The 14,241-nt window shown below is 44.9% G+C and overlaps 2 protein-coding genes across 3 annotated transcripts; both read left to right on the top strand.

Annotated features, from left to right (window-relative positions):
* The first annotated feature begins 4,483 nt into the window (after nt 1-4,483).
* LOC147108644 (uncharacterized) lies at nt 4,484-10,430 on the top strand. Of its 2 annotated transcripts, none has more exons than XR_015080618.1 (2): nt 4,484-5,030; nt 8,301-10,430. XR_015080618.1 is itself a non-coding variant. In XM_086005338.1 (2 exons), the coding sequence occupies exons 1-2, from the start codon at nt 6,865-6,867 to the stop codon at nt 8,324-8,326; spliced, it is 570 nt and encodes a 189-aa protein (XP_085861464.1). In that variant the 5' UTR covers nt 6,773-6,864; the 3' UTR covers nt 8,327-10,430. The 2 variants fall into 2 exon arrangements, 1 of the variants encoding a protein (XP_085861464.1); XM_086005338.1 differs by lacking the exon at nt 4,484-5,030 and adding an exon at nt 6,773-7,408.
* LOC147108645 (uncharacterized) lies at nt 5,029-6,762 on the top strand. The gene is made up of 2 exons (XM_086005337.1): nt 5,029-5,111; nt 5,153-6,762. Exon 2 carries the CDS (start codon nt 5,291-5,293, stop codon nt 6,578-6,580), a length of 1,290 nt encoding a protein of 429 aa, XP_085861463.1. The 5' UTR covers nt 5,029-5,111; nt 5,153-5,290; the 3' UTR covers nt 6,581-6,762.
* Nucleotides 10,431-14,241: the final 3,811 nt, after the last annotated feature.

The following is a 14,241-nucleotide window of genomic DNA, read 5'->3' on the forward strand; positions in this document are numbered from 1 at the left end:
GGTGACGTCACACTTCGATTATTTTTTACTTCTCTCCCTCCCTCTGAGATCAGAGCTCGGAGATTGGTAAGCCTACCTGAGCCTCACCGCTGCTTTTATCACCACTGCCGCCTCGCTCTTCGCATGTCCGCCGCCGCCGCCGCTCTGATGCCTACCTGAGCCTCGCCACTTCTTTTAGTCACCGCCGCCACCTCGCTCCTCGCAGGTCCACCGCCGCTCTGAGGCCTACTTGAGCCTCGCCGCTTCTTATAGTCACCGCCGCCGTCTCGTTCCTTGCAGGTCCGCCGCCACCAGAGATATGGCGATGGAGCTTTGGATGAGGTGAAAGGCTGAACAGGCTGGGGCTCTTTTCTTTAGAAAAGAGAAGGCTGAGGAGTGACCTGATAGAGGTCTGTAAGATTATGAAAGGGTTTGTAAGGGTAGATGTAGAGAAGATGCTTCCGCTTGTGGGGAGACCAGAACTAGGTACCATAAATATAAGATGAGTCACTGATAAATCCAATGGGGAATTCAGGAGAACCTCTTTACCCAGAGAGTGGTTAGAATGTGGAACTCGCTACAGCAAGGAGTAGTTGAGGCGAATAGCTTGGATACATTTATGGGGAAGCTTGATACACACATGATGGAGAAAGGAATAGAAGGTTATGCTGATAGAGTCAGATGAAGAGGGGTTGGAGGAGGCTCGTGTGGAGGATAACCACCGGCTGAATGGAAATCATAGATGGGGGGGATTTTGGAGATCTCGGGGGGAGTCGGAGATGGGGGAGCGGTTGGAGCATTCAGAGATTGCAGGGGAGTGGTGAGAGGAGTCAGGGATCGTGGGGTGGTGTTGGAGGAAGTCGGAAGTTGTGGCATCCAATTATGGGGTCTGGAAAGAGATAAGCTTGTTGGGTGGGGATTCACGCCTGCTCCTCCTAGCCCACAAGTAGTGTTGTAAATGCACTTACCTCATGGATCTGGCACTTCCTGCCTCCTTTTACCTGACAGGTTTCATGAGCCCTGGGAAACACATCTTCCATGGTTTAAAAATTAAAAACCTGTTAAATTGGAGGCATGCAGCCTCCTTAATAGCTTTTACTGACCGACCCACCTCCTGAGTGCGGATTTGTCATCCTCTCCCCTACCTGCCTCTGTTAAAACTGGAAATGGACAGGTTGGGGTCAGGTTTGAGATTTAACACATTTTTACTTCCCACCCACCCCCAACCCACCCGTCCTTATGGGTTAAAATTCCCCCCTCAAAGGTGCAAAGGTGAGAATTGTACCAGGGGATTGATGTGATTATGAGACAGTGAAAGACTTGGCGGGATGAAGCTGTCATAAGCAGAGCAAGGGATTCACTGAGGAAAGGTCCTGTACTGAAACATTGATGTATTCACTCAATAGATGCTGCCTTACCTGCTGCACATCTCCAGAATTTTGTATCTTTGTTTCTATAGCAAGGGAGTTGCTGAGCAGGCCAACAGTGGCAGAGATGCCCTGTCAGGTGAAAGGCCAGAGAAGAGGAAGCTGAGAGGTGGACATCATGTTGAAGAGGGAGTTTTTTTCAGGAATTGAGAGGCCTGGCAGAAGGGTTGGAGGTGGGTAGGGTAACATGGATGTTGAGCAAAACTAGGACATGATCAGTGATGGCATTTTGAATAATTAAAACCTTGGAGGTGTAATGGTTTGCAAGGCCTCATGTGATGGCAAGGTTTAAAGAATGGTTATGGGTGCGGATGGGGAGTTTATGTTTAGGGTGAGGTTGAGTAAGGACAGAAGTGCAGAGAAATCACGAAAGAGGTGCAAAGGGAATTTAAATGAAGGTTGAAATCACAGAGGATGAGAAGATGCTCAGTGCAGAGAGTAAGTAAAGATAGCAGGTAAGAGGTTCTGGTAACAAACTTGCTAGGGGACTTGGGGAAGGCAGTATATAACAAGGACTTTGAAGGAAAAATTAGGGGGTACTATAGGGTGAGGAGGAGGTATTGAAGGAGACAAGTCAAGATAAGTTAAATCTCTGCCTCGGACGGTAGGGTGGGTGTTGCATTCGAATGTGTAGCCAGCTGGCATGACCTTGGGAGAGAGTCAGTGGATAAGCGAGATGCGGAGTCTTTCCAATCTGGGACTCGCAGTTAGCTGATGATCATCCAGAGTTTGGGGTCTGCTTGGTGGTTGGTCAGGCTCGGCACCTGGCTGACTAGCCGGTACGTGGTTGGAATCTGGGACCTGGCTGGCTGGCTGTTTGGTTGGGCCCACAAGCTGGGTGGCCGACAGTCAGGGTGAAACTGGCTGAAGGGTTGGTTGGGTCAGGGACCTGGCTAGCTGAGTGGTTTGATTGAAATCAGGGCTTTTATTTTCCTACCAATTTTAGACAGTCCCTACAAATTCAGATCCCAGAAGGAGCTCTTGTAATATAATTCATACAGTGGAGTTTCTCCTTCTCTGCTGCTGTTGGAGCCTTGTGAGTGTGTTGAGATCTTCCATAAGGTGCTCAGTCATTCCCAAAAAGGAAATTGGAATTTTAAAATTCCAAGGTTATAATTTAAAATATAAAAACAATCCCCTTTAGCATTACCAGCCGATGCTCTAGGACGAGAACGGGAGCTTCAAAAGAGGAGATGGTGGAACATTGCTTCTTGTTGCTGGATGACAATACATTTTAAATCTATTCAGGGAAGCATCTACATGTCACCATCTTTAACTTTATATCTTCAATTAGCCTACGTCTTGAATTTTAGTAATGTTATTACTGTACTAGGAAGAGGTGGGGAGTTGCGGGGGTGGGGGGTTCAGCTCTACCTTACATTGGCTGAATTCTTTTTTTAAATGGCTAACCCAAGGAATATAGAATTCCCTGAAGCTGCCAGTGGTCTAAGGCCAAGAGTTTGATACCAAATATGACTGGAAATAGTCCGTTTCTTCAAATTATTTGTTACAAGGCAAGCTATCTTCCATATACAGAAAGTAAGAAAAAAGAAATCAGAATCCAGAGAATAAAAGAGCATTACTTGTGCCCGAACATAAGAGACAAAAAAAAGCTGAACACATGACCACCTCGCAGCTTGGCCTTCTAAATATATGAAATGGTAACAAGTAAGAATGAAGTATGGAATGAATGAAGAAATTAAGAGATATGATTTTTATTTATCGAGTTCTACAAATTATTACATAAATCATACTTCACTCTTTATCTAGAAAATAGTAATTAACTCCAGCATTAGTTTTTAGGTGTAAATAGTTATTAGATTAGAAATTGCTACATTTATAAGTTGATTCACTGCAAGAAGGGCCACAGCATTGTGCTCTGATTGTAGTGGCAAATCACATTAGAATGTGGAACTTGCTGCCATGTGGAGTGGTTGAAGCAAATAGCATAGATGTATTTAAGGGGAAGTTAAGTGAGCACATGAGGGAGAAAGGAATAGAAGGTTATGCTGATAGGGTTAGATAAAGCAGAGTGGGAGGAGGCTCGTGTGGAGCATAAACATCAGCACAGACCAGTTGAGCCGAATGGCCTATTTCTGTGCTGTAATTTTGATGTAAAGTTCTATGTAAATTCTATCAACAATGGTAGGAAAAGGGACTGCCTCCAGATTGCAGGCTGGCAAGAGGAATCCCAGGGGACTGGATTGGTGGCACACTGAGCTGCAGGGAGGAGGGAGAGTGGTTGTGAACCAGTGCAATCACCAGATTGCTCGACTGTGTCTAGCTTACTTGCATACTCTGAAGCAAAGACATTAAGTCATTATGAAGCTGGTGTAAAGCAAACTGCACAGCATTGATAGCATATTCTGTACCAAGCCTTCTTCCATATAGCTCTGAATGAGGGATATTGAAGGAGAAATCTTGATCCCTTTGGGTGATGCATTCCTTGAGTGACTCTTCAGGTGACCAAAGATTTTTTAAGGTGAGATCTTCATTAAGTAATCAACTGTTTTTTGAGCTATAGATGAATCATGTGTTAAGATTTAGTAATGGCCTTTACATACTGCAAGGTGATGACAGCTAAAAACAGTTTTACTGCTAGGAAGACCTATTTTTTGAGTTATGTTGGAAGCTACAGTACATCAAGTGTGGTTCAAGTATAACTGAAGACACAGTGGTTACTCAGGAAAGATCAACCTGAGGAGCCCTACTGTGAGATCCTTTCTCTGCTGAAATAGTGATGTTGTTTTAGCATGTTCTCAGGGCAGACTTAGAACTGAAATTATATTTTATGTTTAGTTTTCATGCTTTTTTTAAAGTGTGTTTCTTTTCTCTGATGTGTGTCTTGAATCACAATTGCTTTGTGTCATCACAAACTCCATGTAATGAGATATGATGGCACATGAGATGAGATATGGAGTGTCAACTGTGGCTCAGTTGGTAGCACACTCGCCTCTGAGTCAGCAATGGTTGTGGGTTTAAGTCCCACTCCAGGGACTTGAGCACATTGTTAAGGAGAATTTCAGTACTAAGGACTTTGCAAAGACTGTCGGGATACTTGACATTAAACTGGTTGACAGAGGGGCCCCCTGAACTCGCACGTAGGCTGGGATGAGATAATGCCAGCTGCAGTTTTGTTATTGAACGATTGTGGTCACCTTGCGACGGAAAATAGGTTGGACTTCTGCTTCTCCTGTCTGCGGTTAAAGGTCCCGAAAAAGGTTTTAGACCTAGGGTCCATCGCTTGCTTAAAATAGGTAACCATTATAGATGTCACGGGGTATCGCGGTGATTAGTAATATGAGGTAATTTGTTTTGACCCCTGTATATAGGCAGGGGCTTTGTGTGTGTAAAATGAGAAGTGTGGCGATTGCACACCGGGTGTATAGCTGCTTCTCCCAGAGCTCTGCAATAAAGCATTCTTTTACTTTGCCATTCACTCGTGGTCAGAGTTTTATTTGACTCCAAAGGCTTCTGTTGGGATTGTGTCGACCTAGAATATCACCTGGTCCACGTAGCCCCAAATTAGCTACAACAATTGGCGCTGCGAGCAGGGTCACCGAGTGACTGGCCGCCCTGATCAAGCGGACACACGCTCGAGTGATCTAAAAGAACAAAAGAGAGGTGAGATGGCATATGTAAAATTGTGCTAGGATACTAACAACCGTAAGACTGCATTATTTCTTGTAATTCCAGGGAAACTAGGTATAGCCTGGGAGGAGAACTGGAGATTCCAGGGAAACCAGGTATAGCCTAGGAGGAGAACTGGAAGAGAGGAGAGGTAAAGGAGCCGGACCAACCTTTACCTACACGTGACGGACCCCGAGAGAAAGGTATTTGTGTTCTCAGAATCGGGGGGCCGAAGATAGTGACCAAGGGACATAATGTCGAGTAAGGATCTGAAGCGGGGGCCCCCGGGCTCCCTCATCGATACTTTTATGATGGATAGATGTACCCTTATTGAAAGAATGCAGGAAGACGGGTGGGACGTATCCAAAGGTTTGGACCGACAGCGGTCATGGTGGGACACACAGAAAAAGGGAAGAACTAAAAAAGCAGGAGTACTGTTGGTTCATCAATTGGCAGGATTGATAGAACAGGCAGAAAAGGCAGCGGTGAGTCTTAAGGGAAAACAACTTCAGATAGATAACCTCCGAACAGAGTGTGAGGGATGTAAAAAGCAAATAGAAGTCCTCAAAGGAGTTAATGAAGGACAACAACAATGGCTGAGAGAATATAACCGACAAACCTGGGGAGAGACAGGGAGAGAAGAAGCTCTGCCCCCATATACCAACCCCAGCGCACCCCCAGTTTATAATGTAGCACCGGTGACAAGGCAAGACCCACTGAATGACCTAGTGGTTGCTAATAGGGGAAGAGCAGATTGGAAAGCATTTACCCCAGGTGAAAAGGAAGCCGTTATGAGCCGTCTGGGAAAACTACAGACCCGGAGTTCTAACACTAAATTTTGGGCGGAGCTGGATTCAGTTTGGCAGGGTCATTCCCTCCACCTTAGGGACGTACACCAATTAGTGCAGGCAGCATGCCCCGTGGACAGATGGCGGTTGGTACCTGAAAACCAAGGCGCTGGCAATGCCAACACAGACTACCGCAACGGAAGATGGGTGAATCAATGCCCACTAAAAATGAATAAGGAAGAAATGACTCCCGCCTTCCAGTTATACAAAATAGCAGTACAAGGGGTGTTAGGAGAGGCCCCCACAAATTGGAATAAAATAACGTTGTGTAAACAAAAGAAAGGAGAGGGCTCTTCAGAATACGGGGAACGATTGTTCGCCGTCTACGGAGAATCCTCTGGACAGCCAAACGCGGTGAGAACAGACCCAGCCTTTATCCAGGCATTTAAAGATGGGCTGTCCCCCCCCCCCCATCAGGCAATCCTAAAACTAGGAGTACTGACTACCAGAGTATATGATGAGATAGTTGAATGGGCATGTGGCGTTGACGGATTACAGACTAGGGAGAAGGAAGAGGTGCAAGTGAAGAAGGAGAGAGTAAGTGCAGTCCAATCCGACAATGTCGGGTCAGGGACAAAACCGAAAGGCGCTTGCCACAATTGTGGTAAGGTAGGACACTTTATTAGAGACTGTAAGCAACCAAAACCGTTGAAGGAGTATTGGGGTCGGGTATTTCCCATGATTGTGGAGATGTAGATGCTGACTTAGAGGGAGACAAGATAAAAGACACTCCGTTACCAGGGGCTGAAGAGACCCTGTACGTGGACGGGTCCCGAAAATATATAGACGGACAGCCTCGTACGGGCTGGGCTGTAGTAAATAGTCAGATGAGAACTGTACGATCGGGGAGACTTGAAGGAGGCTTGTCAGCCCAAGTAGCAGAATTAGTGGCTCTGACAGTAGCACTAGAAGAGTCCGAGAATAAAATTGTAAATATATATACAGATAGCCGATATGCGTTCGGTGTAGTCCATGACTACATGACTGCATGGGGCAGACGGGGATTTGTAACTACCGGAGGAACCCCCATAAGACATCAGGAAAGAATCGAAGCCCTCCTGGAAGCGAGTAATAAGCCTAAACAGGTCGCAGTAATAAAGATTAAAGCACACCAAAAAGAACCAGCCAGAGACAGTCCAGAATGGACGGGTTATATGGGCAACCAGGCAGCTGACAGGGCAGCTCAGGCAGCCCTGATCTTGGAACGGAAAGAAGCAAACCTAGAACGGAAGGAAGGAAAGCAGATAGCGAAACAATCCGCGGAGTTAGCCTTAGGATGGGAACCCGAGGAACCTGTAGCCAGTGTAGATAGCCCAGGAAATGAAATTAGTATCGCTGAGCTACACGAGGATATATTACCTAGTGAAAGGCAAAGATGGAAAGAACAAGGAGCCAGACCAACAGCAGACGGAGTATGGCGAATAAATAACAAGGTAATGGCCCCCGAGTGTATACAGAATACCCTACTCGAAATACACCATGGATTAAGCCACTCTGGAAAGGAGGCGATGCAACAGACTTTAGGTAAGGAGTGGTGGTGGAAGGGTATGGGGCGGGACATTGCTAAGTATTGTCAACGATGCATCGTGTGCGCTCAGCATAACCCAGGAAGACCGGTTAAGATTAGATTAGGACACCAACCCAGGCCCCGAGGGCCATGGGAGCACTTGCAAATTGATTTTACGGGGCCCCTACCCATGTCAAAGGGTAAGACGTATTGCTTGGTAATCATTGATCAATTCACAAGATGGGTGGAGGCCTTTCCCACCAGAAATTGTACGGCCACTACAGTCGCTCGAATCTTGGCGGAGGAGGTAATCCCACGTTGGGGAATGCCGCTCCAGATAGATTCGGATCAAGGGACCCACTTCACAGGAGGTGTGGTCAAACATATGTGCCAGTTAATGGGAATTAAGCAAAAGTTTCATATACCCTACCATCCCCAGAGCTCGGGGATGGTAGAAAGAATGAACCGAACACTAAAAAATGCGCTGGCTAAGGCCATGCAGGAATCGGGGAAAGATATATGAGCCAAAGTCATCCCTGGAGCCTCCTGAGACGGAGACTACCGGGGAGAGTGTAACCACGAAAGAAAAGACTGACTAAATGAATGTAACCAGCATAAAATTAAGATTAAAGTTGTTAAGTTATTGTGTTAAGGACTCAATCTGTAGGGGCGTACAACGCAGATTGAGAATTGATACTGTTTGGTTAAGGCATAAGGATTACGCTTCGGGGTTACAGAACTCGTACTCGGCCTTGGAAAGGTGACTGCGATTATGCGAGATCTGTTATGGTGTTTGGATCGTTCTGACCTGCTGACATCCAACACCCATTTTAAGTTTTAAGCCTTAATCTACCTCAGAAGGGGTGTGCATAGAAGTTACTAATAATACACCCTTGTATTATTTTCCAGGTCAACATCAGCTGATTAATGCCTGATACTTTGATCTGTTTGCCTGTGTGGGCATTTATTTCGTGGCTTATTGCATCGGTTGTGCTTGTGTGCTTTTATCTTAACGCGTTGTTACAAGAGTGTTATCGGGAGGGCCAGAGAAACCATAAGCCAGTTTCAGACAGGCAGTCCTTACTTAAAATTGAAAATGAAGACCGTAATATGTTTAGTTGCGATAATATGCATTGTTACGGTAACCCGGGGCAGACCGCGGTGTAAGCGTAATTTACACGTAAATACCTTTGTTTATATGTCCTACGAGTATGCTAAGAAAAGGGAGCAGTCCAGCTGTTGGGTCTGTATCCACATCCCGTTACATAGTAGGGGTGGAATACCCCTTCGTCCGGTGGCCTTTAATGTTACTCAAATGCTGATATGGATGCACCACCAGAACCAAACTAACGTACCGTGTGAGGAGGCAGTCGGAAACCGTACTGCCACCAGGGGTGCAATCCGACGGAACCCTTTTACGGAATGAATTGTTCCGCCCTCAGGACGGCGGGTTATGAAATGACCGAGTTTGAGGGATGGTATTATACATCCTATAATACCAGTGTAAACCCCCCTTATCTGGTACTAACAAATACCAGTGGAATGGGAAACCCACGTACGGGAGTGTGTATTATGCGTAACCTAGAGAAAGGTGGGGTCCCGGTAGGAAGCAGTAGCTGCTATAAGATCATTAACTGTACCACCGGGCCGAACGGGACGTCCCAGGCAAATAGGATTCTGATTCCCCCCCGGCCGGGGTACACGGAGTCCGTTATCCTAACGGGACCCAGCACATTCAATCAAGAGCAGGATCCAAATAACCCAAGTCCTGGGCTAGATAGTCTAAAAGCCTATAATGGTACATATTTTATATGTGGTCACCGAGCCTATCCATGGTTACCCCGGAATTGGACGGGTTCGTGTTACTTAGGTTATGTAGTACCCTACATTCACCTCTTGAATGAGATTGGGGAACACCACGAATTTAAGAAATACCGGATTAAAAGAGAGCTAGGAGCTTATCAGAGATTTTTTGGTGTAATAAACCCTCCCTATGGAATAATGAACTTAATGGATGAAACAAGGAGGTTGGCAAGGCTAATAGAGGTAGTTGCCAATGTTACTGGGGAAGCTTTAACAGAAATGAGTACTGAAATGGTAGCCATTAGAACAGTAACCCTCCAAGATCGAATGGCCTTAGATTACCTCCTTGCGGCACAAGGAGGAACCTGTGTCTTGATAGGAAGTGAGTGCTGTACTTATATCCCTGATAGTGCGGAAAATATCACAAACTTAGTAAACCACATGAAGGATGAAGTGAAGAGAGTACATACCAATCCGGGAGAAGGATGGTTGGAGTGGCTAGGACTAACAGGATGGGGTTCCTGGATAACGCATGCATTGGCTATCATCGTTGCGATATGTGTTGCAATATGCTGTCTGCTAACTATAGTGAGAGCTTGTTGCAAAATGGCAATGACACCGGTAATGCCAGTCAGTGTGATTCAGGCGGATGAACTATCGCTTATGGAAAAGGACAAGGAGGACCAACCTGAACCAACTGCCTTCCCTCGGATGAGTCAGTGGTTGTAGGAACAACACTGTGAAGAAAGAAGATTGATGGTCAGCTGGACCAAGAAGATCGTGATCCAGGACCAAAAGGAGGGATTGTTAAGGAGAATTTCAGTACTAAGGACTTTGCAAAGACTGTCGGGATACTTGACATTAAACTGGTTGACAAAGGGGCCCCCTGAACTCGCACGTAGGCTGGGATGAGATAATGCCAGCTGCAGTTTTGTTATTGAACGATTGTGGTCACCTTGCGACGGAAAATAGGTTGGACTTCTGCTTCTCCTGTCTGCGGTTAAAGGTCCCGAAAAAGGTTTTAGACCTAGGGTCCATCGCTTGCTTAAAATAGGTAACCATTATAGATGTCACGGGGTATCGCGGTGATTAGTAATATGAGGTAATTTGTTTTGACCCCTGTATATAGGCAGGGGCTTTGTGTGTGTAAAATGAGAAGTGTGGCGATTGCACACCGGGTGTATAGCTGCTTCTCCCAGAGCTCTGCAATAAAGCATTCTTTTACTTTGCCATTCACTCGTGGTCAGAGTTTTATTTGACTCCAAAGGCTTCTGTTGGGATTGTGTCGACCTAGAATATCACCTGGTCCACGTAGCCCCAAATTAGCTACAACAACATAAAGCTAGGCTGACAATCCAGTGCAGTGCTGAGGGAGTGCTGTACTGTTGGAAGTGCTGTCTTTCAGATGAGACGTTAAAATCGAGACCTCGTCTGCTTTCTCAGGTGGACGTAAAAGATCCCATGGCATTTCGAAGAAGAGCAGGGAGTTATCCCTGGTGTCCTGGCCAATATTTATCCCTCAACCAACATAACAAAAACAGATTATCTGGTCATTATCATATTGCTGTTTGTGGGACCATGCTGTGCACAAATTGGCTGCTGCTTTTCCCACATTACATAAAAACTGACTGTAAAAGCTTTTATAGATATGTGAAGGGAAAAAGATTGGTGAAGTCCAGCGTAGGTCCCTTGCAGTCAGAATCAGGGGAATTTATAATGGGGAACAAAGAAATGGCAGACCAATTAAATACATATTTTGGTTCTGTCTTCACAAAGGAGGACACAAATAACCTCCCAAAGGTGTCAGGGAACATAGGGTCTGATGAAAGGGAGGAACTGAAAGAAATCAGTATTTGTAGGGAAATTGTGTTAGGGAAATTGATGGGATTAAGGCTGATAAATCCCCAGGGCCTGATAATCTACATCCTAGGGTACTTAAGGAAGTGGCCCTAGAAATAGTAGATGCATTGCTGATCATCTTCCAAACATTCGATAGAATCTGGAACAGTACCCATGGATTGGAGGGTAGCTAATGTTACCCCACTATTCAAAAAAGGTGGTAGAGAGAAAACGGGGAATTACAGACCGGTAAGCCTGACATCGGTAGTGGGGAAAATGCTAGAGTCCATTATAAAATATGTAATAGCAGAGCACTTGGAAAACAGTAACAGGATTGGACAAAGTCAACATGGATTTACAAAAGGTAAATCGTGCTTGACTAATCTACTGGAATTTTTTGAGGATGTAACTGGTAAAATAGATAAGGGAGAACCAGTGGATGTGGTGTATTTGGACTTTCAGAAGGCTTTCGATAAGGTTCCACATAAGAGGTTAGCATGTAAAATTAAGGCACATGGGATTGGGGGCAAGGTATTGACTTGGATAGAGAACTGGTTGGCAGATAGAAAGCAAAGAGTTGGAATAAACGGGTCTTTTTCCGAGTGGCAGGCAGTGACTAGTGGGGTACCGCAGGGATCGGTCCTTGGACCCCAGCTATTCACAATGCATATTAATGATCTAGACAAAGGAACTAGATGTAATTTCTCCAAATTTGCAGACGACACAAAGCTGGGTGGGCGTGTGTGCTATGAGGAGGATGCCGAGAAACTACCGGATCATTTGGACAGGTTGGGTGATTGGGCAGAAGCATGGCAGATGCAATATAACGTGGATAAATGTGAAGTTATCCACTTTGGTGTCAAAAACAGGAAGGCAGATTATTATCTGAATGGCAATAGATTGGAAGAAGGGGAAGTGCAACAGTCGCTGAAGGTAAGCATGCAGGTGCAGCAGGTGGTTAAGAAGACAAATGGTATGTTGGCCTTCATAGCGAGAGAGTTTGAGTACAAGAACAAGGATGTCTTGCTGCAGTTGTACAAGGCCTTGGTGAGACCACATCTTGAGTATTGTGTGCAGTTTTGGTTGCCTTATCTGAGGAAGGATATTCTTGCCATGGAAGGAGTTCAGCGAAGATTCACCAGGCTGATACCTGGGATGGCAGGAATGACATATGAGGAGAGATTGGGTCGATTGGGCTTGTACTCGCTGCAGTTTAGAAGAATGAGAGGGGATCTCATTGAAACTTATAAAGTTCTGGCAGGACTGGACAGACTAGATGCAGGGAGGATGTTCCCGATGGTCGGGGAATCCAGAACCAGGGGTCACAATCTAAGGATAAGGGGTAGGCCTTTTAGGACAGAAATGAGGAGGAATTTCTTCACCCAGAGAGTGGTGAACCTGTGGAATTCTCTACCACAGAAGGCAGTAGAAGCCAATTCATTAAATATATTCAAGAAGGAGTTGGATATATTTCTTAAGGCTAAAGGGATCAAGGGGTATGGGGAGAAAGCAGGGACCAGGTACTGAACTTGGATGATCAGCCATGATCGCATTGAATGGCGGAGCAGGCTAGAGGGGCCGAATGGCCTACTCCTGCTCCTATCTTCTATGTTTCTATTACAATAGTGACTCCACTTCAAAAGTACTTCATTGGCTGTAAAGCGCATTGAGATGGTCGTGAGAGGTGCTATATAAATGCAAGTCTTTCTTTCATTTGTAGACATTAAATGAACCAGTATGTTGTATTTTGTCTCATGTTATTGGGTACTATTAGGGAATTGGCCTGTAGCAATGTTTGAACCATGTTTTCCACACGTTATACAGAGCAATCTCATAGAAAATTCAAATACACCTGTATGAGTAATCAAATTTCAAAATGGCTAAATGCTTGGGGCTGTTAAGGGATGGAAGCGACATTGTCAAAATGATTTAGTTTATTCTATAATGTTCAAAGAGTCACACTGAATATAGATTTACTATTACCAAGTAGATACTTCATTCTCAAAGAAGAGTTAAGAGAATATCTGGATTAATAGGCCTCAATAATTTAGCCTAGTGACCAGGACAATGATGGTAACAACTGCACAAATCTTCAGTATCACTAGCACTTTTGAGGTCATTACAGATGCAACCCCAGGTACCAACCATCAAAGTCAAACTGTATATGTCTCAGGTCGCTGCTCCATTGATCAGGAAACAAAATTGCTTTCTCTGCGGTTTTGACCCTAAAGCAGCAACTGAGAACATAACAAAAGTGATCTGCAGGCTTTTCCAACACACGAGGAGGCATGTACCAAAGTGACCTTCTGAGTACCGGCACTCAATTAAACTGTTTTATTTTTTTGGAAACTGGAAAGAGGTTTACTTACAAGGCTGAGTTCCTTGGCAATGTGCAAAGGACCCAAAAACTGATTTGGATAACAGGAAATCGTTAATACTGGAAACATTTCACGAGGTGTCGCTAAGGCTATATAGCTAATTAGAAGTTTAGAAAATGCAAGCTAGTCACAAAGTGGATTTGCAACATGAATAATGCGTGGTTGAGAAAAGAGAAGAGCTTTGATGTCTATTCAAAAGTAAACTGGCTAGTTATTTCCCCCATGATGTTTATTTAGATTAACAACCCCTTACCAAAAATAATTGATGGTTAACTGTTTTCATTCAGTAAATCTTCAGATGTAATTTTCTAATATCATTGTGGATGTGCTTTGAAATTATTACCAATGGCAACTGTAGGGGGTGGCGTGTGGTGGTGTTTGGCGCGTACGCCCAGTCAGTTATGCCTCTGACTGTTTATGAGTGGTTCGAATCGCTCCCACACCCCTGGGTTCTAGACACCGGACTTAAGTACAGGCGGCGATACATAAAAGACTCGAGTAGACAGGTGGTTTGGATGTAAGCAAAACTCAGGATTTTATTAAACAGAAAAATAACACAGTCTTATGAGAAGTTACCAGTGTAAAAAATTACAGGCAAATACAAATAACTATACTTATACAGGGAATGGGGAACACACGGCACATCGAGGGAAAACAATTATCTTAACAATCCTCTTATCCTTATCCCACCCCCTATACCTAACTAGATTAAGCTATGAGGGGCCAGAATTTATGCTCACCAATCAAAAGGGTCTGCTGAACTCAAAACAGCGGTGGGGTTCGGGGTTCGCTCTTGGTGCTCTCTGGAGCCTGCCGTCGTCACGTGGTCT

The sequence above is a fragment of the Somniosus microcephalus genome, chromosome 13, assembly GCF_052327205.1.
Source record: "Somniosus microcephalus isolate GS21.2 chromosome 13, FLI_Smic_1.0, whole genome shotgun sequence".
Lineage (NCBI taxonomy): Eukaryota > Metazoa > Chordata > Chondrichthyes > Squaliformes > Somniosidae > Somniosus > Somniosus microcephalus.